Below are 27,058 nucleotides of genomic sequence, written 5' to 3' on the forward strand. Positions count from 1 at the left end.
ACTATACTAAAAGGGGACAACTGAACCCAAAATTTTTTTTTTGTTGATTCAGATAGAGCATGCAATTTTAAGCAACTTTCTAATTTACTCCTATTAATGAATGTTTCTTCTTTCTCTTGCTATCTTTATTTGAAAAAGAATGCATCTAAGCTGTTTTCTTGGTTCAGGACTCTGGACAGCAGTTTTTGATTGGTGGATGAATTTATCCACCAATCAGCAAGGACAACCTAGGTTGTTCACCAAAAATGTTCCGGCATCTAAATAAACATTCTTGCCTTTTAAATAAAGATACCAAGAGAATAAAGAACATTTGATAATAGGAGTAAATTAGACAGTTGCTTAAAATTTCATGCTCTATCTGAATCACAAAAGAAAAAAATTGCGTTCAGTGTCCCTTAAAGTTATTAACCCCTATTCCCCCGCACCCCAAACATCGCCCACACTATAATAAAGATATTAACCCCTATTCCGCCGCTCCCCGACATCGCTACTCACTAAATAAAGTTATTCACCACTAAACATCTGGCCTCCCACATCACTGCCACTAAATAAACTTATTAACCCCTAAACCACCAACCCCCCCACATCGCAAAACACTAAATTAAAGTAAATGTTTATGGGAATTGTCCCTTAAAAGGGCATTCAACTCTTTTTCATTGCCCTTAAAAGGGCATTTAGCTCTTTACAAAAGCCCAAAACCCTAATCTAAAATAAAAAATACACCCAAAAAAAGTTTAAAAAAACCTAACACTAACCCCCGACGATCCATTTACAGTTTTTGAAGTCCGGACATCCATCCTCATCCAGGTAGCGAGGTCCTCCTTCATCCATCCAGGCGGCATCTTCTATCTTCATCCCGGGGGGCGCGGAGCGGCTCCATCCTGAAGACATCAGGCGCTGAGCATCCTCTTCATACGGTCGCCGCCATACACTGAATCTTCAATGCAAGGGAGCCTTTTCAAAATGCCGTCCATTGTATTCCTATTGGCTGATTTGGATTTTTGAAATTCAAATCATCCAATAGGATGAGAGCTACTGAAATCCTATTGGCTGTTCAATCAGCCAATAGGATGAGAATCTACGGAAATTCTATTGGCTATTCAATTAAAAGCAAAAACTCGTAATATACCTGTTTATTAGTTAGATTGTGATGTGGGTGAATGGTGGATTAGGGGTTAATACTTTTATTTAGTTATGCTGTGGGGGATGGCGGGTTGAGAGGTACATATTGGGCAGCGTTAGGTGTTTGTTAAAACTCCAAGGATTTACGGTGCACCACATATTCAGTGCAAGGCTTTGCTGCATCTGCTTATGTGTGGCGAGGTGAAAATGGAATAAAATTTCTCCATTTTCGGCCGCGTAAGTCCTTGTGCTGAATATGTAATACGACTTGCTATGCCAGTTCTATGTAGTTTTATGGGAGTAAAAATTGTGGCGACAGGTGAAAATATATGTGCCACATTTATATGCGTTGCCGTATATGTGATAGCTTTTGCGGGCGATGCTGCATATGTAATTCTTGTCCATTGTCTGAATAATTAAAGTGTTGCATTGAATTTTAATAAACTGTGTCTGACTTACTTAACTCTTATGATACCATTTAACTCAGTCAAAAAGTGGTTAAAGAGGGAAGTGAAACAAGAATGATTCATCCAATCACCAGATTGTGTGAGGGGTTATAGTTGGGTAAACTTTTCTTTGCAAAATATGCAGTTTTGCAGTCCATAGACACCTACCTTGAAAAGCTTCTTAAATGTTGTTTAAAGGGACATTTGTAGTGTTAAAATTAAAATGCTTTAATTTGGTTAGGATATAATTTTAATGACTTTGTAATGGGGTCAAACACATTATTTAAAGTACAGTACAGGAACCTCAGATAATTGCTGGTTCTGAGCAGTCAACTCATTTTGTTGTAGAACATTGATTGGTTAAGTACAACAAAGTTGTTATAGTCTAGGAGGATATATATCTCAAGAAAGGGTCTGTATAACCCTCTGAATACAACCATATGAGTCAGAAATTGTGGTGACTGGGTGTAAACATACTGCACTATTAGTGTGTGTTTTTTTTTTCTTCACATGTTTAAAGGGATAGCAAAGTCTAAATAAAAACTTGCATGATTCAGATAGAGCATGTCATTTTAGGACACTTTTAAATCCACTTCTATTTTTAAACGTTTCTTTGGTATCCTTTGTTGAAACAGTATACACACATATCCTACACTAGGTGGGTGCTAGCTGCTGATTGGTGCCTGCACACATTGTCTCTTGTGATTTGCTAACTAGATGAGTTCAGCTAACTGCCAGTAGTGCAATGCTGATCCTTCAGAAAAGGATAAAAAGAGAATGAAGTAAATTTCATAATCAAAGTAAATTGGAATTTTGTTTTAAAATTGTTTGTTCTATCCAAAGCCTAAAAGAAAATGTTGAGGTTTCTGTCCCTTTAAGAAGTTTTTCCTGTTTTTTTTTTTTTTTTAATTGTTTGGTAAGCATTTATATCTCTGCTCCTGTGAACTTGGGACTGCTGTAAAAATATATTTTTCTTATGATTATCTCCCAGGAAACTATCAAACAGACATCACACAGTGGACTATATCCTCTAATTGTACTTAATTTGAATGTTCTATTATGTGCAAATTATAATTTATTTCATTGTCTTGTATAAAATTATTAGCTGGATTTTGCAAGTGTTATAGTGGTAATTTGACTTTTGTACACTGGAATAGGTAAATTTTTTTGGTTGAGTGTGGCCTGGAACCCGAAAAGTTTCTTTCGTGTTTTAGTAGAGCACAATTTTACTACTTCTATTATTACATTTGAAAAAAAAAAGGCTACAGGTCAGCACAATAATTTTGCAAACAACAAATATGTGTCTGTAATTATTTTTTAATACGTAAAAAATATTAACAAACGTTGGACTAATGTTTCAATGTCATTTTGACAATATAGACTGAAAGATGTTTTTTGCAGTTTGTTTTATCCAATATATCTAATAACATTTCTGCTATATAATTGTTTATCAAAATTAAACAAAAAATATAAGATATAAATATTTAATAAAAAGAAAGATGAAGTTGTACTAAACAATTTAATATGTGTGGGGGCAACATAAAGAGAGTATAATGTCTATATATATATAATAATAGTAAAGAAGCCAAGTACTTGCAATACCTAAATTGCTTAAACAATAAAGAGACTTCTCTGTTGACAATCAAATCTAGTGGTTTAACATTTTAAAAGAAAGATTAAAATCATTATAAAATATAAAAAAATAAATAAAATAAAAAAACAACTTCAAATAGGAGCTACAAACACTTGCCTGTCCAGACCGGGTATTGTTTCCCCAACACGTTTCAGGGACACAATATCGGTCTGGCCAGGCAAATGTTTGTAGTTCCTATTGTAAGTTTTTTTTCATTGTTTTTAATTATTTTTATTTTCTTAAAATGTATGCAAAATTATTGTGCTGTACTGGTAGCGGCTCTTGTTTGTTCTTTCATTACTAGTACTAATAGAATTATAGCATCATCAGCCCAACTTTAGACTTGTCTGTGGTTATTTTAAAAGTGAAATAGGGCCGATTAGCAACAATTCACCTTACAGGCTTTACAGCCTGAATAATGACATTTAAAATTATCCTTTGAGTGAAGCCAAGAAGAGGACCTGTGTTCCAAAATCATGCTTGGTGGTAATTCAGACCCAAAGTAATATTTTTTTGGTTTATACAAATTTACTATTTTTTTCCATTTGTACCAATGGCTGAATCATTCCCAATTAGATATAAATGTTTCTTTAAAATTGTGACATTTTGTTAAATTGTGGTAGAAATTGGGGGCAAAAAAAAAAAGGTATTCTTCTCTCAAGGTGCCGTTTAATACATCTAAAGGAAAATGTAGATGCTCATGAGCTGTTATGTGAGGTTGGTAAGTTCAGGGGTCTGAAGAATCCTGTTCTGCAGGAAGCAAAATTCACTTTTAATTTTTTTAATATTAGTTTGGAGTTTTGTTACCCTTGGTCATCTCCTCTAGAGTATCTTCTGTTTTGGTCTTTGTGAATACCTGGATCTTCTATAAAGTTGCCAGGTATATAACTTATTTGAGTCATGGGGACCATATTTATCAAGCTCCATACGGAGCATGAAGGCCGTGTTCTCTGGCGAGTCTGAAGACTCGCCAGAAACACAAGTTATGTAAGCAGCGGTCTAAAGACCGCTGCTCCATAACCCTGTCCCGCCTGCTCTGAGCAGGCGGACAGGAATCACCAGAAATCACCCGATCGAATACGATTGGGTTTGATTGACACCTCCCTGCTGGAGGCCGATTGGCCGCGAGTCAGCAGGGGGTGGCGTTGCACCAGCAGCTCTTGTGAGCTGCTGGTGCAATGTTAAATGCGGACGAGCGTATTGCCTCTCCGCATTTAGGCGAGGGTCTTTGCGGACCTGAGCCACAGTGTCGGATTAGGTCCGCAAGACCTTTAGATAATTGGGACCATAATCTTGGTGAGTCCTTTTCATATTTTGATCCTTTCTTTTCTTTTATCCTTTTTACGTTGTGTTATCTTTGTACTGATATTCTCATAAGAGTTTGTGAGCATGTAGTTTAATGCCTCACTTACATTTCTTCTATGACAGTGTTTTCCCAAACCCAGTCCTTCAGGACCCTTACTCAGGGCCAGATATTCATTATATCTTAACTGGAGCACAGGTGAAACAATTAGCTGATGTGTGAGCTGTTTATTTTTACCTGTGCTCTAGTTAAGATATAATGAGAAATATCTGTCCGGAGTAAGGGTCCTGAGCACTGGGTTTGGCAAACACTGTTTTATCAGGGTAGGATATTTGTTTAAACAAAGTCCCCTTGGGATTCTATTGGGACCTCCAAATAATAACCAAAAGTAAGTAAATCCCACATTAATCATCTGAGATCAGAAACTAATAGCTTCCCCAAGAGCTATAAATTTAGATTTTAAATCTGTCCCATGTTCAGGAAGTATAATCCTTTGGAGCTAAAAATTGTATTAAAATATGCCTTCCTCCTCTTACTAAGTTTGAAACACTATACTCTTCACCCAGACCACAAAAAGGTTTGATCTCTCTTTTATTCATAATGCTCCAGTCAGCTGTTCTTCCCCAAACACCATATCAAGGCACGGAATAGGGGACTTCCCAGATTTAATAAACACTAAACAATGAAAAAAAATGTGTGATTCCACAGCTAAACTCAGTTTCAGCATTAGAATCTAAACTGTAAAATACTTATACGATGGTACCATACTCCCCACAAAATTATGCATTTTTCCCTAATTCCTCAGACAAATGCTGGAACACATGTCCTACTAAGGCGATAGTTACATTTTTAATCGTCTTCCTTGTCACATATTTCGGTGGCCTTCCTGTGGTTACTCTCCTGTATTTACTTAATAAGTCTTGCAACTCTCGCTACTTCCCTTGTGTACTTGGTCTCAGTCATGTCAATCAAAAAACAACGTGAAGCTTTCTGGATCTTCACTCTACGTACTAGGGTGCCTCAGGCTTTAATATTGATGGGGATATAATAAACTTTTGGGAATAAATAAAATATAATTTAGATACTACTAGGGAGTTCTCCAACAGAACATATCTCTAGGCGTTCTAATATAGCATTGCCCATATATATATTTGTTTATATTGTGATTATTTACTTATATAATCTTTGCTAATAATATTTAATATTAGGTTTATTTTGGTGACTATCTATAATGTAACCCTATAGGAATACTGACGTCTTCTAATTTGTTATGATGACTTGTATTGTTCCTCTTTATTTATTATGTATTGCTAAGTTTGGACTTTGTATAGGCTTTGACATGCTTTAAGCTATGTGTCCCTTTAAGAGGGGTTGATTACTTTTAGACACTATGTGGAGGGGAGGAAAAAGTTGTAATTATAGCTTATAAATATGCACATGTGAGAGTGGAGGACTAGGGGGTCTTATGAGGTAAGGCATAGCTGAAACACGTAAGACCTTGTTCCTCCACTCTATTCTTGTTTTATGGATGTCCTCTGATTTGAATAGATGAATCTGCATTCACTTGCTGTATCCGTGCCGGCTATTGTTGTTCATGGAATAGGGGCTTCCCAGATTTAATAAACACTAAACAATGGAAAACAATTTGTGATTTCTCAGCTAAACTCAGTTTGATGCATTAGAAACTAACTGTAAAATACTTATACGATGGTACCATACTCCCCACAAAATTATGCACTTTTTCCCTAATGTCTTAGACAAATGCTGGAGGGTAAATGTCCTACAAAGGAGATATTTAAATTTTTAATCGTCTTCCTTTGTCTCATATTTCATTGCCGTCCTATGGTCACTTCTCCTGTATTTAATTAATAAGTCTCTCGCTACTTCCTTGTGTACTTGGTTTCAGTCTTGTCAATCAAATTTTTATGTTTACCTCCCAACCCCCGCTCCTTTTGCACAGTGTGGATCTAGTCTCTCCCATCCCCCTATCAGTCAAGGTCTCCTCATTTCCATTGTTATGGCAGAAGCAGGTTAAATCAGTAACAGTCAGTCAGTTCTCTCCTGGCTCCCTCTCCCTGTAAAGTTGTGCTGTGCAGGGTCTGCTCCAGGGATGGACTGAACGATTTTTTAGAGAGAGGAGAGACATGGATTTGTGTGATAGCAGAGATACATACTAGGGAGCTGTGTGTAATTAGGGTGTGGGGGGTAGGGTAGATGAATGTGTAAGAAAGCTCATTCAGTGTACAGCTTGCCATCATGTTTGCATCCAGGGCCGCCATCAGGGGGGGGGTGACAGGGGTGACTCCTGTCAGGGGCCCAATGAGCCAGGGGGGGCCCCATGAGGCAAAAAACTAAAAAAAAAAAAAAAAAATTTTTTTTTTTAAATTTTGGCAGCCACCAGTGGGTACTACAAGGAGAGTGCTAATTGAGCATAGCTGGGAAATTTTATTACAAGGAGTAATAGTATTAGCATTTGAAAGGATTTATTGTGATGGGTGGTGCACTAAACCACTATGCTCAGTGTGAGAAAGACTTGGCACTTTGTACAGTGTGAGTCAGACGGCAGATCACTTTTTTTTTCTTTCTTTGTGCAAATTTGGATTGTAACTTCAGTGTGGTAGTAGTTGTATGGTGGGGCTAGGGGTCCATAAAAACACATTTTTTTAGCAGCAGTGTATTTATGATTATTTGTCAGGTTTCACCTTTCTACTCCACCTCTCCAGTACGCTCACTCTCTCCTGATTGGATAACTCTCCTTTAAGACACCTGTGCAGCACTCAACCTGTGCTTAGTATTGTTTGTTTATAGGATACTAGCTCTGAAGTTACTCTAACGTTCCCCAGAGGTTTCCAGAAGCCTAATTCTTTCTTTTGAGACTAATTTCTACTCTCACCGGACTTATCTAACAGTGGTGTTCAGGAGAATACCTTGCAACTGCAAAAGCCTCTCTCAGTGCGGTAATATACTTTCAACCACTTTATTGAAGTCCATTCACTTACCGTCTTCTTACAGCACTTCTGCCTTCTCTCCCCTAAACGCTGCCTGTCAGCACTACACAACTCTGCTGCAGCGTGACGTCACTTCCGGTTTCTCCGGCACCAGCTTCAGATCACTGACAAACAGCTCCGGACCAAGTCGCACAAGCCTGCCACTAATACAAGTTTCAGGTACCTTTAACTGTATTACAATACCGGACAGTATACATTCTGTTCTCTTACTTGCTACATTGCCTAAGCTGCTGCTTAATACGAACTGTGCCTGTGTTTAATCCACTTTGTGCGGCTGCTTCCTCCTACTGTGCTTCTATGAACTTTTGCTACTCAGTTTAATATGTTTGGCTTGTTTGCTATTAACTTGGAACATCTGTGATAACATCACCTAAAACTCTCCTACAGATTATACTGTGAGGTTTGTTAATTTCAACAATCTGAGCATTATCACATTGACTGAGGAATATCCTTTTCACTCATAGAGGATTATATCAGTTAAGGTGAGACATTCCACATATTTTTAGGTACTGCAGTTGCGTTCCAATCCTGATTCTAAATAGTTACCTTATATAATACTAAGCCATTAAAAAAAAAATGGAACCAGCAGACCTACGCCAGATTGTTTACAATTTAACTCAAAAAGTAGATCAATTAGCTCAGGGATTACATGACCACCAAATTGAAAATGCATCCTTAAGAAGTATCATAAAAGACTCTTTAGCATTAAATGCTACTCAGACTGAAGCGATTATTGAACCACAGATTCCTTTCCCTGACTTATTTCTCTGGAAACCGTAAAAATTATAGGCAGTTTAAAAATGCCTGCTACCTCCTCTTCACCCATGAGACCTAAAACATATCCCACTGAGAGAGTGAAAGTTATGACTACTATCTCCTTCCTCAGGGGGGACCCCAGAACATGGGCTGACAAATTCCTAGAGACCCAAGATCCAAATTTAGGCTCCTTAGAAGATTTCATTTCTGCTATGGACGAGTTATTTCAAGACACTGATATACAGCTCACTGCTGAAACAAGCCTCAGAAATCTCAACAGGGGTAAGAGACCGGTTGAAGAGTACATTTCGGATTTTAAACAATACGCCACTGATTCTTTATGGAATCCAGTTGCTCTGAGGAACCAATTCCGTTTGGGACTGTCTGAACAATTAAAAGACGAGTTTGCCCGATTGAATTGCCAAAAACTCTTGATCTCTTTATGAAAACCGCTATACAAATTGATCGTCGCTTACGCGAACGTAAGGCAGAAAAGTATGCCATGGATTCTAAGGCAAAGCTCTCCTATATACCCTCAACCCTCTCCACCAGCTCAAGTACCAAGGTTCATGCTGAACCCATGGAGATTGGTTCTTGAGGGGGTCCACTCACACCTGAAGAAAAACAACGTAGAAGGCTTAAAAACCTCTGTATGTACTGTGCAAGCTCCTCCCATTCCGTCCAGGAGTGCTCACTTTTGTCTAAAAACAAGAAATGTAAGTCTGATTCTCTAATGTCTTCCTTACAACAACAAATGAAACCTTCTCATTACACTATCTCTCTCTCTCTACAGCTGGAGCAAAGCCTGCAGATGATTGACGATGCAATAATAGATTCTGGGGCTTCTGCGAATTATATGGATCAAGTATTCTGTGAAAAGAACAAATCCCTCTGATCCTGAAGAAGACTCCTATACCCATCAAAGTTATTGATGGCTCATTTATGTTTTCTGGTCCCATTACACATGAGACTGTTCCTTTATTAGTTAATATTTCTGGTCATATAGAAAAATTGTCCTTTGATGTTTTACCCTCCCCCCATTTTTCTGTTGTTTTGGGATTAAAATGGTTACAAATCCATAACCCAAGTATTCTTTGGTTTCCCTTTCAAATAAAATTTGATTCTGTTTACTGCAAAGACACGTGTTTCCCTACTTCTTTTTTGCTGCAATCAACCTCAGTGCTTGACACGTTACCAACAGAGTATCATGATTTTACTGATGTTTTCAGTAAAACGGAGGCTGAAAACCTCCCTCCACATAGGGGCATACGATTGCCCTATCGACCTTCAACCAGGTGCTCGGATCCCTTATGGACACCTTTATCCGTTAAGCAATCCAGAACTCGAGCACCTTAAACTCTATTTAGAAGAAAATCTAAAAAAAGGTTTCATTAGACCTTCCTCTTCCCCTGCAGGGGCAGGTTTCTTCTTTGTACGAAATAAAGACTCCACTCTTAGACCGATTATTGACTACCGTGAGCTCAATAAGTGCACTATCAAAAACCGTTATCCTCTGCCTTTGATCCCAGAGATGATTGAAAGGACTCTCAGAGGCTAGGATTTTTTACTAAGCTTGATTTAAGAGGGGCGTATAATCTGATCAGGATTAAGCAGGGGCATGAGTGGCTGACGGCATTCAGGACCAGATACGGTCTCTTCGAGTATCTGGTAATGCCGTTCGGTCTCTGCAATGCCCCTGCCACCTTTCAGTTTTTCATCAATGATGTATTCCGAGATTTATTAGACGTTTGTCTAGTAATATACCTCGACGACATCCTAATATACTCAAAGACTCAACAAGAACATGTCAGACATGTTCGTCTAGTTCTTTCCAGACTTAGAGCACACAAGCTATACGCAAAACTTGAAAAATGTAAATTCCATACTGACCAAGTTTCTTTTCTCGGTTATGATATCTCACCCCTCTGGTATAAAAATGCAAAAGGAAAAGGTGGATGCAGTTCTTCATTGGCCACAACCTAACTCTAGAAAGGATTTACAACGCTTTCTAGGATTTTCAATTATTATAGGAAATTTATTAAAGACTTTTCTAAGATCGTCAGACCTCTAACAGCCCTCACTGGTTCCACATCTTCATTCTCCTGGGACCTGATGCCGATAAAGCTTTCCAATACCTGAAATCCAGATTTACTACAGCTCCGATTTTACAATTTCCTAACCCTCTCTATCAATATACCCCTAGAAGTAGACTCTTCTGATTTTGCTATTGGCGCTGTGCTCTCACAACAAAAATCCCTCACAGAACCTTTACATCCAATATCTTTTTATTCTAAAGTTATGTCTCCTGCGGAAAGGAATTATGCTATTGGGGATAAGGAGTTGCTGGCTATTCGTCGCTCTCTAGAACACTGGAGACACCTCTTGGAGGGTGCCAATATACCCATTAACATATACACTGATCACAAAAACCTCCAATACCTTCAATCTAACAAAACTCTTTCTGCTAGACAGGTCCGTTGGAGCCTCTATTTTGACCGTTTCAACTTTAACATTATTTACAGACCAGCTCACAAGAATGCTAAAGCCGATGCATTATCCCGTTTGCCAGAGAGACCGATTCCTACCCTCTTAGGAGGGAAATTGTTTCCCCTGACTGTTTTATTGGCCTCACTACTCCATGCTAACGGACTTACGAAACTACTGTAAACAACAAACTAGTCCACCTTTACCTAACCTCATAAAAAATTCTGGAATTTTCTATCATGGCAAGAAGATTTTTCTACCAACCTGAGATGAGAGTCCCCTTGATACAGAATTACCATGACTCTCCGTTGGCTGGTCACCCTGGGGTTCGTCGGACTCTTGATTTGCTTAGCAGGACCTTCTGGTGGCCAAGGATGAAAACCTCAATATATGATTATATCACCACTTGCAGAACCTGTGCCACTTGCAAACCTGAGCGGAAACCACCTTTTGCTTATTGATGTCTTTACCAGTTCCCACCAAACCCTGGCACCACGTCTCAATGGATTCATAGTTGACCTACCTCCATCTAATTCTCAAACTACCATTCTTGTTGTCATCGATCTTTTCACAAAAATGGCCCATTTTGTTCCATTCCACAAATTGCCTACTTCCTCTGAAACTGCTACTCTCTTCATTGATCACATCATTAAGCTACATGGCATACCACCCATGCTAACTACAGATAGAGGAACACAATTTACCTCTAAGTTCTGGTCTAAACTCTGTGAACTAACTCAGATTGATCATCGCTTCTCCACTGCTTTTCACCCTCAAACTAACGGGCAAGCAGAAAGGTTGAATCCAGTGGCTCGAACACTACTTGAGATGTTATTGCTCCTACCATCAGACTGACTGGGTCAAATACCTCTCCATGGCTGAGTACGCTTACAATAACTCTATCCATTCTTCCACCAAGATGACACCATTTTTTTGCAAACTACGCCTACCACCCAGATTTCATACTATCATCTCTTGGCTCTGTGGACTCCCCTACACTTGATGAGCTTCATGATTCACTTCAACACAACTTTGAGACAATTCGACAAAACATCCTGCAAGCTCAAAAATCTCAGAAACACTACTATGATCTCAGAAGAAGGAAACCTCCTCGATACACTATTGGTGATCTTGTATGCTCTCCACTAAGAACTTGAGATTACAGATTCCATCAAAAAAGATGGCCAGCCTTTTTATTGGACCTTTCCCAGTAGAGAAGGTCATAAATGATAATGCTGTTAGGCTAACACTCCCTCATACTCTCAAAATCCACCCAACGTTTCACGTTTCGCTTTTGAAACCCTATATCACGCACGAGGAACGATCAGCTACTGTTACCACCTCTTCCTACTACCCTTGCGGACAATGAGTATGAGGTTGATTCGATCTTAGACTCTAGATACTCTAATGGTGTCTTACAGTATTTAGTTAGGTGGAAGAACTACTCCAGTGATGAGGCTTCCTGGGAGCCGCTTTCTAATCTCAACTCTCCCGGCTCTTGTCTTTGTATTCACCGACGCCATCCTGATCGTCCTGGTCCTGTCGCTGTGGGACAGCTCCCTTGTTGAGGGGGTACTGTCAGGTTTCACCTTTCTACTCCACCTCTCCAGTACGCTCACTCTCTCCTGATTGGATAACTCTCCTTTAAGACACCTGTGCAGCACTCAACCTGTGCTTAGTATTGTTTGTTTATAGGATACTAGCTCTGAAGTTACTCTAAACGTTCCCAGAGGTTTCCAAGAAGGCTTAATTCTTTCTTTTGAGACTAATTTCTACTCTCACCGGACTTATCTAACAGTGGTGTTCAGGAGAATACCTTGCAACTGCAAAAGCCTCTCTCAGTGCGGTAATATACTTTCAACCACTTTATTGAAGTCCATTCACTTACCGTCTTCTTACAGCACTTCTGCCTTCTCTCCCCTAAACGCTGCCTGTCAGCACTACACAACTCTGCTGCAGCGTGACGTCACTTCCGTTTCTCCGGCACCAGCTTCAGATCACTGACAAACAGCTCCGGACCAAGTCGCACAGCCTGCCACTAATACAAGTTTCAGGTACCTTTAACTGTATTACCAATACCGGACAGTATACATTCTGTTCTCTTACTTGCTACATTGCCTAAGCTGCTGCTTAATACGAACTGTGCCTGTGATTATCCACTTTGTGCGGCTGCTTCCTCCTACTGTGCTTCTATGAACTTTTGCTACTCAGTTTAATATGTTTGGCTTGTTTGCTATTAACTTGGAACATCTGTGATAACATCACCTAAAACTCTCCTACAGATTATACTGTGAGGTTTGTTAATTTCAACAATCTGAGCATTATCACATTGACTGAGGAATATCCTTTTCACTCATAGAGGATTATATCAGTTAAGTGAGACATTCCACATATTTTTAGGTACTGCAGTTGCGTTCCAATCCTGATTCTAAATAGTTACCTTATAATTTGACAATAGCTGTAGAAATTCTTTATTTAAAACCATGCAGAAATGTTTCCTCCTCAATACACAAATGGTAGATGCCCTTTTGGGCAGATATGCATTATATATATATATATATATATATATTTACATTCAGTTTACTGCCCCTTTATGCAAGGACTTTCCAGATGCAAGGAGGGCATTTTATCTAAGATTTTTACATCTGCATAAAATGTTATACTCTCAGACTAAGATTGCTCAGTGTTTGAAATGAGACAGTTACTTAAAACTGTTCAGTTTACACTACAGCTGACTTAGTTTTGAAAATACATACCAACAAGCCTAAATCCTGCATTTAACCAGATCTAATGTTTATGAGTACCACAGCTTATGGTCCCACCAAGACCAGTATAGAGTACAGCATTTTCAAAATCCATAAGTACAAGCTGACAGATGGGAACATTTGTACACTATATTTGAAGGTGGTGCTCTTGGTTGGGGAAAATGGGGAAAAAAACAAACAAACATATGTCAACCTTTTAAAGGTACTTTTCTTCATCTAGCCATCTACCCAGCTCATAATGTACAATTTTGAATTCACAGAATTATTTTTTGTTTGCACATTTACAAATAGATTCTTTAAAAAGTGATCTCTTAATTTCTGCATTTTTTTTTTATCATGCATGTCCCACACTGTTGATTAGGGGATGCAAGGTGCATAAAATGTTCCTCCTTTGAGTGTTTCTGTGGTGTGCATGTGTTTATGTCTTTGTGCTTTGTTTGTGTCTCTATGTGTATGTATTTTTATCTTTGGGTCACTCTGTGAGGGTGGGTGTGTATGGTCTTTGTGCATTTTCTGTGGATGTCTGTGAGGGTGTGTGCATATGTCTTTGAGCTTTTTCTATGGGTGTTTCTGTGAGGGTGTGTGTGTGTAATGTATGTATGTATGTATGTCTGTGTTTTCTGTGGGTGTCTCTGTGAGGGTGTGTGTTATGTCTTTGTGTGTTTTCTGTGGATGTCCTCAGTGAGGGTATGTGTATGTATGTCTTTCTGTGTTTTTCATGTGGTTGTCTCTCTCTCTGTGTGTGTGTGTATATCTTTGTGTGTTTTCTGTGGGTGTCTCTGTCGGTGTTTCCTTGGGTGTATGTGCAAGTTTGAGTTTGTGTGTGTGTTCCATTGTCTGTTCATTTTTAGGACATTTTGACCTTACCACTAATTATTCACATCTTTCTACAGACTTTGAGACTAACAAGACCTTTCCGGAAGTAACCACTCCACCATTTAACCTTTAAATTATTGTTTAGGCAGTTCAGGGCCCTTTCCTTTCAGCCACTGCATGCTGTTGTCATCATTTAGTTGGCATCTTCCTTTACAAAAAGATCATCAGAACTCATATTTTGTTTTCTAAATCTCCTTTTTTTACAAAACTGTAGTCTACCTCATTACTTGTCAGGTCAATGTAAACAAGTGCTGAGTGTCTGTTTGGGTGTCTGTGTCTGAGTGTGTTTCTTTGCGTGTCTGCTAGAGTGTCTATATGTGAATCCTTATGTGTGTGTGTGTGTTTCAGTATATGAGTGTGTCTGTGTGTTTGTATGTTACTACCTTTACAACATTTCCAAGTTTAAATAGACAAATTAAGAATAAAGTGCATATACGTTTATAGTCACTTGGTCAAAAATTGCACATATCAAAGGGGGGGGGGGGCCCTGATCAATAGTTGAGTCAGGGGCCCCAAAATTTCTAGTGGCGGCCCTGTTTGCATCACTGAGCATCCACTTCAGGGATCATATGTCTGTGGCAAGTGTGGAACATATTGTCTCTTTACAAACTCATATTAGAGTTCCGGAGGAATGAATTGCAATACTGCGTGATATTCAGACACTGGAAAGGGAAATGGATATGAGACTGAGCAGGTTGTTCATGGTTCTAGCAGGATTCATATGGGGAAACTCTGGGAAGTAGCTGGGTCACAGTTAGAAGGGGAATTAAGTAAGCAGAAGTGACAGGCCGATTCTGAGCTGGTACACCCCAACAGATTTGCCAGATTGGTGAAGATGTTGGGGATATCAATTCAGGGGGTAGCAATGTCAGACGGGGCTGTTCTGCCTAGTATAGTGAACAGTCCTTCAGTCATGGTAGAGGAAAATACTATTGTGAGCAGTACTTCATGACTTCAGGAAGTTAGGTAGCAAGCTTAAAGCAAGGACCTCCAAGGTAATATTTCCGGAGATATTACCAGTGACAGGTGTTTACCCAGTAAGGCAGAAGGATCTAACGCCTGGTTAAAAACATGGTTATAAAGATGAGGGGTTTGACTTTTAGAGCACTGGTCTGACTTTTCACTTGGGTATAATTTTTACAGTAAGGATGGATTGCACGCCGAATTACATGGGAGCAGGTGTGTTGGGGAAATAATGGTAGCACACTTAGAGAATCTTTTAATCTAGGCAAAGGGGGGGGGGAGTCATTCCAAGTATAATAGAACAGACAGATCTTAAAAAACAAACTAACATTACTTTAAAAAAATAAATAAATAAATAACATTACTTAAAAAAAAAAAACTATCATTACAAAAACAACAAATTATCAAAAATAACAGTGAGCTATGCTATTCTAAAACCCACCCTAAAATAAAAAGCCTATATTAACAATATACTACAGATACAGCACTTAAAGAGCCTTTTGTGAGACATTGCCCTGAAAAGGGCTATTTGGTAGGCATATCAATTAAAATGGCATTTGAGTCTTTTGTTGCCCAGGAAAAAATAAATAAAAAAACCTAATCTTACACTAAACCCCAAAGATGGTACTCACCAAAGATGAATCCAGGCTGCGTTGCTCCATCTTCATCCTGGTGGCGGCCCATCTTCTTATCTTCATCCCGGCGGAGATCTTCATCCATCTTCTTATCTTTATCCCTGTGGCAATTTTCTTATCTTACACCACGGCGACAATCTTCAGCCACCTTCTTATGTTCCATCCCCAACATCCTCTTCATGTTATCACCAGCTAACCACACACTAAATTTTAAATGAGAGATACCCTCTTTATATAGGGGTTCCCTTGCATTCCTATTGGATGATTTTCAATTTAAAATTCAAATCAGCCAATAGAAAAGCTTTAAATCTATTGGCTGATTTGAATTTTAAATTGAAAATCAGCCAATAAGAACTGCAAGGGTATCCCTTTATAAAAGGGGTACTTCGCATTCAAAATTCAGTGTGCCGCTGGTGATCGCATGAACAGGACGTTGGGGATGGAAGATAAGAAGATGGATGAAGACTGCCATCTGAATGAAGATAAGAAGATAACCCCGGGATGAAGATAAGAAGATGGATGAAGATTGCTGCTGGGGTGAAGATAAGAAGATGGACGGCCCCCGGGATGAAGATGGAGCGCCGCTGCCCAGATTCATCTTCGGTGAACGTTATCCTTCATCGCTTAGTGTAGAAGTGTAGTGTGCAAAGCACCTAAAACAAAGGTAGATGTTGCTTAGGTCCCTAAACTGGATGAAGTAAATCTCTGAGGAGCTAATTGTGGTCTAACTAAAAAATGATATTTAATACAGTAAAAGATCACAGTAAAAATACAATAAAAACACAATAAAAAACAATAAAAACTGATGATAAACACGGGGAGATCACAATTAGTTACAATTATGGATCCAAAATATCTATGTCAAAGGTTGACAAAAAATAAACAATGGTGATACAGTAGGATATCCTTTATACGTGTGTAAGTAAAAATGATGATAGTGGTGACAAAATCCAACAATAGTGATTTAAGTTAGTGTCGAAATAAATCGATCAATCAATCAAAAAGCCAATCTTGTGTGGAGCAAAAAAAAATTAAAAAATGAAAAAAATTAAAAAATTGAAAATAAAAACTCCAGTGTGTGTACACAGTGATACAAAATGATAAAAATGGAATAAAAGTGTGATGAAAAAGTCTGAAAAAATCTGAAAAAATGTGTATGACAAGCCAAAAAGAAAAAAGTGTTGGGAAGTGACAATTTCTGAGTGGCAAAATTGATGAAAGTGGTCCTCCAATAGGATCCTAGTGATACTTTATATCCTCCTATATGATTCTGATTGTCCTATAAAAATTAAAAATCATAGTGTAGATTGTACAAACAAAGTGGATTATATAGGAATGTGCTTACGAGCTGTGTCAATGCATTTCGGCCGTATACAAGGCCTTTTTATACACTATTATTTAATTTTTTTTAATTTTTTACTTTTGCTCCACACAAGATTGGCTTTTTGAATGATTGATCGATTTATTTGGACACTAACTTAAATCACCTTTTACCTGGACACTATTGCTGGGCTTTGTCATGGCTATCATCATTTTTACTTACACACGTATAAAGGATATCCTACTGTATCACCCATTGTTTATTTTTTGTCAAACCTTTGAACATAGATATTATGGATCCATAATTGTAACTAATTGTGATCTTCCCGTGTTTATCATCTGTTTTTATTATTTTTATTGTGTTTTATTGTATTTTTACTGTGGTCTTTTACTGTATTAAACATCATTTTTTAGTTAGACCTCATTAGCTCCTCAGAGATTCACTTCATCCAGTTTAGGGACCTTAGCAACCTCAGCCTTTGTTTTAGGCGCTTTGCACACTACACTACTATTCTTATTTTCCATTTGGCCGGCTAGGAGGCCTTTGTATAAAGCTAGAGGTTACATTTGGGGAGCTTAGTCTAATTATTATTTTTGTAGCTTAATGTTAAGGTTTATAAAGTTTAGGATTTTTAAAATGTTTTTCCTGAGCAGCAAAAGAGCTAAATGCCATTTTAAGGGCAATGCCCAGACCAAATGCCATGACACTTTTTAGAGTAGTTTATTTTTAGATAGAGTTTTTCTGGGGGGTATATTGTAGAGGTTTGTGGGGGGGGGGGTCACAAAAAGAACTGACACTTTAGGGCAATTCCCATCAAAAGGCCCTTTAAATGACTATTGCTGGTGCAATGATAAATTGCTGAGAGCATTTGGACATTGATCCACAATATCGGATCATGTCTGCTCGCACAATGATAATTCGGCCCCTATAGCTGCAGTTTAGTGTTAGTATAGGTTTTTTATTTTGGGGTAGGTTTTTTTCAAAGGGGTTTTTGAATATTCATAACTATTTTTTTTTGATAATTTTGGTTGATGTTTTTTTGTAATGGTAGGCTTTTTATTTTTTGTAATTATAGGTTTTATATATTTTTTTAAATGTTACGGTTTTTTAAGTAATGTTAGGTTGTTGTTTTTTAAAGGTTAAGGTTAGGTTTTTTACTTTCTCAGGTAAGTTTTTTTTAAAGGATAGCTAGGTTTTTGTTTTTAAAGGTAAGGTTAATCGGTTTTGGGGTAACAGGGGTATTAGTTTGGGGGGGTTAAGATTTTAGTGGATTACTTTGCAATGGATGTTTGTGGCGGTTTTTAAGGTTAATAGTGTAGTGGGTTTGTTTTGTGATGGGGTTGTGGTGGTTTAGGGGTTAATAGTGTAGTGCAGACTTTGGGATAGGCTATGCAATGGTTTAGGGGTTATTAGAGTAGGGGCTTATGGTGATTTGGGTTAGTGGGGCGGGTATGTGTGTTTTCCCCCCTACTTTTTTCTCTCCACTGAAGTCAATGAGAGAGTACGTTAAGTCGGTCACAATATTCTAACTTCTGCTCTTTGTGCACGTTGGATTAGCACACAAGCGAAAAATATTTACTTTCAACTTGTAATACACATGCTACCTGACTTGGGCAAAGAGCAAAAGTTGAGCGGAGTTAGCGTTATTACCTCTCTACCCATAGTCTAGCCATTGGTCTCTTAATTTCACAGTCTCAAAGGTTGAACCTCTCTTGCTGGTGTAGACCCTTTCAATAACCAAACATCTTCCATTCCAATATATATATATACTGTATATATAACTGTATATATATATATATATATATATATATATATATATATATATATGAAAAGAAAAAATCTGAAGCACTCCAAATTTCTTTTAGTGGTTTATTGTCAAGCTACAAACATAGGCGACGTTTAGGGCTATGCCCTTTCTCAAGCCAATATATATATATATATATATATATATATATATATATATATATATATATATATAAACAGGGCTCAAAATTTTCACTCGCCAGCTCACCATTGGCAAATAGAATTTGAACTGGGGCGATCGAAAGATAGTGAGTGAATGTTGAATTACTCACTATTGAAGTCTAACAGCTTGTAAGAGTAACAGCGTTGAAGCAGTAAAAATTGAGCACCACCTTGAAGGTGGAGCGCTGCAGCTTCGCTGGAGTGACTGAGAAGAAGCGTAGGCAATGTGTAGGTAAGTATTACTTGGTATACAGCTTGAAGGTTCACAGTAGCTCTTTACTAGTATGATCTCTGTAGGCTCAGTGTGGCCTCCACTCCTTTCTATCGGACCTCCTGACTGTGAAGCTTCCTAAATGGCTAAGCCATTCAGGATCCTTAGTTGAGTCCTTACATTCCTTAGCCCTTGAACCTTCTTGCGGGACAGCAGGTCTCTTTACACTGGTTTTCAGGTGGTCGGCTTCAACTACATCCATGCCATGCCGCTTAACCTGAGACCCTGCAGAAACAACTCCCACGGTATTAACCTTTCTTCCTCTGGGATCCTGCAAGTCACTGGAAAAAGTAAGTACCAGTTACTAGGGCCCCAAAGCACTGCCATCTTTATATCATAAAGTAGTAAGACCAGCTTGGAGAGTAGTAGTGGGAGAACGAGCAGTGGATGGGTTTAAATGTGTCTCTCAGTGTCTCTGCAAAAGCCGCTTGTAGATGCTGAGCATATTATGTAAATAATTTAAAAGGTTTATATGTAGTCAACCATAGTCCACATTTGTAGCCAGTGAAGGAGCCTAATATGTAGAGCAATAAAGCAGCACACTGTATTATATGTACAGCTTGAAGGTTAACCATAGCTCCTTACTAGTATGATCTCTGTAGGTTCAGTGCAGTTTCCCATCCTTTCTTCCAGACCTCCTGACTGTGAAGCTTGTGCCTCTGTTCTTCTTACTGAGGGTAAGCGCAAAAGAAGAGGTCCGGTAGAGAGGAGGGAAGGCCACATTGAGCCTTTTAGGATTATTAGATGTAGAGCTTGATATTTTCATGTGCCTCCAAAATTATGCTCTGCGTCTAAATTCCTGGAGTCTCGAACCCCCAACCACATTGTACCACTGCCGATTAAAAACCCCTTTGCAGTTGTAAGTGCAGCAATTAGCTCTATGTTGCACTCCCTGTGGGCTGCATGGAGTGTGCTCTGGCTGTCCCCCATACAGTATAGAATTAAAGTCTGTGTGCCGTTGTGCCCCCTGTGTTGGGTTGGTGTTGCAGCAGCTTAATGACTGTGCTGCTAGTTCCCTCTCTTATGGCCTGTGGGTTGGCGAAATAGAGTTTTAAAGATTTATCTTCTGTTTTTGATTACTGAATAAATATTTGTTATTGTGATGTAATGTGTGTGCAGTTTAATGGGATCAGTGAGGCACTCAATGATGAATTATGTTTGTGATATCACCCATAAGGTATTGCAATGATATTGATGGAGATCAGGGTGTGGCAGAAATGACTGCACAAACCACAAAATGTAGCACTTCAAGCTAAAATTTTACTGTACTTAGACCTCATGCAGGGCCAGCTCAACCATGGGACCAAGTGGGTCCAACGGACCCAACCCAGGCAGAACTTGACAAGGGGCAGTACTCCGTGACTGTTAGGCTCAGACCACTGCTATCCTCTGTCACAATGGCCGAAGTTGCAGGCTCCAGGCATCATAAACCCTCACCATCGCACAAAGGCACAGAGCCAGTCAGGGGTGCAACATTAAGGTGTCTCTTACCTAACTTAAACCAAAGGAGCTTATTCACAGTTCAGTAGCTGCCTCTTTTCATCCAGCTGGTGTCTTCCCCAGAACCCCTAGTTGACTTAGCTGTTATGCACTTTTTTCTTTGTTAATTACTGTATGTATCATCATTAAATTTTTTATGGTATAAAATAAAACAAGTTATCACAATAGCTTACTCCTAAGCCATACAGGGTGTAGTGGGGTGTGATGTGGGTGCGGAATGGGTGAGATCAGAAGTGGAGAGTAACATTTTGGCCTCGCTAGTAGCTTAGGACTTGAAATTTTGAACCCTGTGTGTATATATAAATATATACGTACATATACAGCTATATATATATATATATATATAATATATATATATATATATAATATATATAGAATTTTACTATAATAAATAGATAGATGATAGATAGATAGATAGATAGATAGATACTGATTACTTTTTGAACAATGATCAGAACTTACTTTAGTATATGCTGTATTATAAATGCCTATATTTCATACAACCACACTATTGTGGCGTATTTCTTCATTGTTGTCTGTCTATGTAGATTAAAAACTACTGCATACATTAACATATTATTTTTCACTTGTATTGCTATTATTATTATTGAAATATTTAAAAGAAGTCTAATGTTTTAATACCTCTTTTATATAAAATGTGTGGTAGTAAACAAATGAAAATAACTGAGTATTACAAGACAATTTTCATTAATTCCTATAGATGATAAACCTATTATTATTGGTGGTGTGCCGGCATCCTTGGGGCTGTGGTTCTAGCTGGAGCTGTGATGCTATGGATTAAACATCACCAGAAAAAAAAAGGTAATTGTGAACGTATTATTAAATTATCTTTATGTTCTTAAAAAACAAAAATCCAACTTTAATATTGAAATCAAGAGATAATCAAGTGCACAACAATAATATGACACAGTGCTTAATGAGTCATTATTTAACGCCTTGTTTGCCAGAGAAATGCTAGAAAATTATAGATTAGGTTCTTTACATTTTCCTCAGCACCTAAGCATTAGTTACCCATCTGTCTGCAACAGTATAAACAGTATCAGTGGGTACAGTTATACCCTCACAGGCACAGTATAAACCATATCAGTGAGGGTACAGTTCTTCCCTCCACAGGCACAGTATGAACCATATCAGTGAGTTACAGCTTATACCTCACAGGCACAGTATGAACCATATCAGTGAGGTACAGTTATACCCTCACAGTCACAGTATGAACCATATCATTGAGGTACAGTTATACCCTCACAGGCACAGCATGAAACCATATCAGTGAGGTACAGTTATACCCTCACAGGCACAGTATAAACCATATCAGTTGAGGTACAGTTATAACCCTCACAGGCACAGTATGAACAATATCAGTGAGGTAACAGTTATACCCTCACATGCACAGTATGAACCATATCAGTGAGGGTACAGTTATACCCTCACAGGCACAGTATGAACCATATCAGTGAGGTACAGACAGTTATACCCTCACAGGCACAGTATGAACCAAATAAGTGAGGTACAGTTATTCCCTCACAGGCACAGTATAAACATATCAGTGAGGTACAGTTATACCCTCACAAGGCACAGTATGAACCTTATCAGTAAGGTACAGTTATACCCTCACAGGCACAGTATGAACCATATCAGTAAGGTACAGTTATACCCTCACAGGCACAGTAGGAACCATATCTGTGAGGTACAGTTATTCCATCACAGGCACAGTATGAACCATATCAGTGAGGTACAGTTATACCCTCACAAGGCACAGTATAAACCATATCAGTGAGGTACAGTTATACCCTCACAGGCACCAGTATGAAATATATCAGTGAGGTACAGTTATATCCTTACAGGCCACAGTAATAGACCATAATCAGTGAGGTACAGTTATACCCTCACAGGCACAGTATGAACCATATCAGTAAGGTACAGTTATACCCTCACAGGCACAGTAGGAACCATATCTGTGAGGTACAGTTATTCCCTCACAGGCACAGTATGTACCATATCAGTGAGGTACAGTTATACCCTCACAGGCACAGTATGAACCATATCAGTGAGGTACAGACAGTATACCTCCACAGGCACAGTATGAACCATATAAGTGAGGTACAGTTATACCCTCACAGGCACAGTACGAACCATATCAGTGAGGTACAGTTATACCCTCACAGGCACAGTATAGACCATATCAGTGAGGTACAGTTATACCTCACAGGCACAGTATGAACTATATCAGTGAGGTACAGTTATACCCTCACAGGCACTGTATAGACCATATCAGTGAGGTACAGTTATACCCTCACAGGCACAGTATGAAACCATACAGTGAGGGTACAGTTATACCCTCACCAGGCACAGTATGAACTATATCAGTGAGGTACAGCTATACCCTCACAGGCACAGTATAGACCATATCAGTGAGGTACAGCTATACCCTCACAGGCACAGTATGAACCATATTAGTGAGGTATAGTTATACCCTCTCAGGCACAGTATAAAACCATATCAGTGAGGTACAGTTATACCCTCACAGGCACAGTATGAACCCATATCAGTAAGGTACAGTTATACCCTACAGGTACAGTATGAATCATATCAGTGAGATACAGTTATACCCTCACAGGCACAGTATGACCATATCAGTAAGGTACAGTTATACCTCACAGGCACAGTATGAACCATATTAGTGAGGTATAGTTTAATAACCCTCACAGGCACAGTATGAACATATCAGTGAGGTACAGTTATACCCTCACAGGCACCAGTATGAACCATATCAGTGAGGTACAGTTATACCCTCACAGGCACAGCTTCTAATCTATATCAGTGAGGTACAGTTATACCCCTCACAGGCACAGTATGAACCATATCAGTGAGGTACAGTTATACCCTCACAGGCACAGTATAAACCATATCAGTGAGGTACAGTTATTCCCTCACAGGCACAGTATGAACAATATCAGTGAGATACAGTTTATAACTCACAGGCACAGTATGAACCATATCAGTGAGGTACAGTTATACCCTCACAGGCACAGTATGAACCATATCAGTGAGGTACAGTTATAACCTCACAGGCACACAGTATGAACCATATCAGTGAGGTACAGTTATCAACCCTCACAGCGCACAGTATGAACCATACAGTGAGGTACAGTTATACCCTCACAGGCACAGTATGAACCATATCAGTGAGGTACAGTTATTCCCTCACAGGCACAGTATGAACCATATCAGTGAGGTACAGTTATACCCTCACAGGCACAGTATGAACCATATCAGTGAGGTACAGTTATACCCTCACATGCACAGTATGAACCATATCAGTGGAGGTACAGTTATTTCCCTCACAGGCACAGTAAGAACCATATCAGTGAGGTACAGTTATACCTCACAGGCACAGTATCGAACCATATCAGTGAGGTACAGTTATTCCCTCACAGGCACAGTATGAACCATATCAGTGAGGTACCGTTATACCCTCACAGGCACAGTTATGAACCCATATCAGTGAGGTACAGTTATACCCTCACATGCACAAGTATGAACCATATCGTGAGGTACAGTTACCTACACCTCACAGGCACAGTATGAACTATATCAGTGAGGCACAGTTATACCCTCACAGGCACAGTATGAACCCATATCAGTGAGGTACAGTTATACCTTCTCAGGCACAGTATGAACAATATCAGTGAGGTACAGTTATTCCCTCACAGGCACAGTATGAACCGCATATCGTGAGGTACAGTTATACCCTCACAGGCACAGTATAAACCATATCAGTGAGGTACAGTTATACCTCAAAGGCACAGTATGAACCATATCAGTGAGGTACAGTTATACCCCTCACAGGCACAGTATGAACATATCAGTGAGGTACAGTTATACCCTCACGTGCACAGTATGAACCATATCAGTGAGGTACAGTTATACCCCTCACAGGCACAGTATGAACTATATCAGTGAGGCACAGTTATACCCTCACAGGCACAGTCATGAACCATATCAGTGAGGTACAGTAATACCCTCACAGGCACAGTATAAACTAAATCAGTGAGGTTACAGACAGTTATCTCCCTGACAGGCACAGTATGAACCATATCAGTGAGGTACAGTTATACTCTCACATGCACAGTATAGACATATCAGTGAGGTACAGTTATACCCTCACAGGCACAGTATGAAACCATATAAGTGAGGTACAGTTATACCCTCACAGGCACAGTATAAACCATATCAGGAGGTACAGTTATACCCTCCACAGGCACAGTAAAAACCATATCAGTGAGGTTCAGTTATACTCTCACATGCACAGTATAGACATATCAGTGAGGTACAGTTATTCCCTCACAGGCACAGTATGAACCATATCAGTGAGGTACAGTTATACCCTCACAGGGCCACAGTATGAACCATATCAGTGAGGTACAGTTATACTCTCACAGGCACAGTATAGACATATCAGTATGGTACAGTTATAACCCTCACAGGCACAGTATGAACCATATCAGTGAGTTACAGTTATACCCTCACAGGCACAGTATGAACCATATCAGTGAGGTACAGTTATACCCTCACAGGCACAGTATGAACCATATCAGTGAGGTACAGTTATACCCTCACAGGCACAGTATGAACCATATCAGTGAGGTACAGTTATACCCTCACAGGCACAGTATGAAGCATATCAGTGAGGTACAGTTATATCCTTACAGGAACAGTATGAACTATATCAGTGAGGTACAGTTATACCCTCACAGGAACAGTATGAAGCATATCAGTGAGGTACAGTTATACCCTCACAGGCACAGTATGAAGCATATCAGTGAGGTACAGTTTATACCCTTATAGGCACAGTATTAAGTAAATCAGTGAGTACAGTTATATCCTTACAGGACACAGTATAGACCATATCAGTGAGGTACAGTTATTACCCTCACAGGCACAGTATAGACCATATCAGTGAGTACAGTTATTACCCTCCACAGGCACAGTTATAGACCATATCAGTGAGGTACAGACAGTTATACCTTCACAGGCACAGTGGGTGAGTGTTATATTTGTTTACATCTGAGCATCGTTGATTCTTTGTTATTCTCATATATACAACTGTCAGTTTGTCAGCCTCAGGGTAATAGAGGAATCCAGACTCCAAGTAGCCTGTAGAGAGAGAGCAGCACATCCTCCAAGTGTTTCAATTACATTGCTTTACAAATATATCAGAACCCTTCCTACACCAGCTTATACAAAGATTCAGTATATTATTTATTCTAATTTATAGTTTAGCATCACTGTTGGTTTGAAACAAAGCTGTTGTGTCTCTGTATCACATGATAATTATGTCATAAAAAAAACTATAATATTAAGTGAAATGTTTAAGAGTTAATATACAGGTAGTGAGGGTTTGTGCTTGATATCACATAAGCAGGTGATTGGCAGTTCATGTATAGATTTGTAAAACAAGATATAAAGATTGTTGTCATGTTGTGTTATTATTTTTATCATGACTCAGTTTACATGTTACTGATTGGTAATGATATTGACTGATAATGCTATCTGTTATATCTCCACCAGCATTAAAAGGTTTCACAGTGAGTGATCATTGAAGCACCTCAGAAGCTGATTGAGGGAGAAGAGGTGACTCTGTGCTGTACTGGGGCCAGCTGCACTGGGAACATGCGAGTAATATGGTTTAGAGGTCAGAAATGGCAGTGGCTGTGAGATCCGCACACTCAGTCACAAGATAAAGAAGAATCAGAGAAATTTGCTGGGAAGCCATTATCAGGTCACATCAAACATGAAGAACTTAACCCTCTCATCGTCACTAAGGGTTTATACGTCTGTAGAAAAACACAGACACGTGACTTTCATTTGTAGGTTTATATTGGTGACAAAGTCAAAGAGAAGCAGTTTATTTGTAATACTATATATTGGTAAGTAAATGTATTTAACTTTAAAATGGATATAATTTTTCTTTTAAGGTTGGGCTTTA

The 27,058-nt window shown here is 38.9% G+C and overlaps 1 protein-coding gene across 1 annotated transcript in view; it reads left to right on the top strand.

Moving 5' to 3' along the window:
• Positions 1-9,826, top strand: part of LOC128641645 (signal-regulatory protein beta-1-like) — a 47,542-nt gene extending 37,716 nt beyond the window's left edge. The window contains 1 exon segment of the mRNA XM_053694180.1: positions 9,684-9,826. Within this exon segment, the coding sequence (XP_053550155.1) occupies positions 9,684-9,826 (143 nt within the window).
• The last annotated feature ends 17,232 nt before the right edge of the window (positions 9,827-27,058 follow it).

The sequence above is a fragment of the Bombina bombina genome, chromosome 11 (assembly GCF_027579735.1).
Source record: "Bombina bombina isolate aBomBom1 chromosome 11, aBomBom1.pri, whole genome shotgun sequence".
Classification (NCBI taxonomy): Eukaryota; Metazoa; Chordata; class Amphibia; order Anura; family Bombinatoridae; genus Bombina; species Bombina bombina.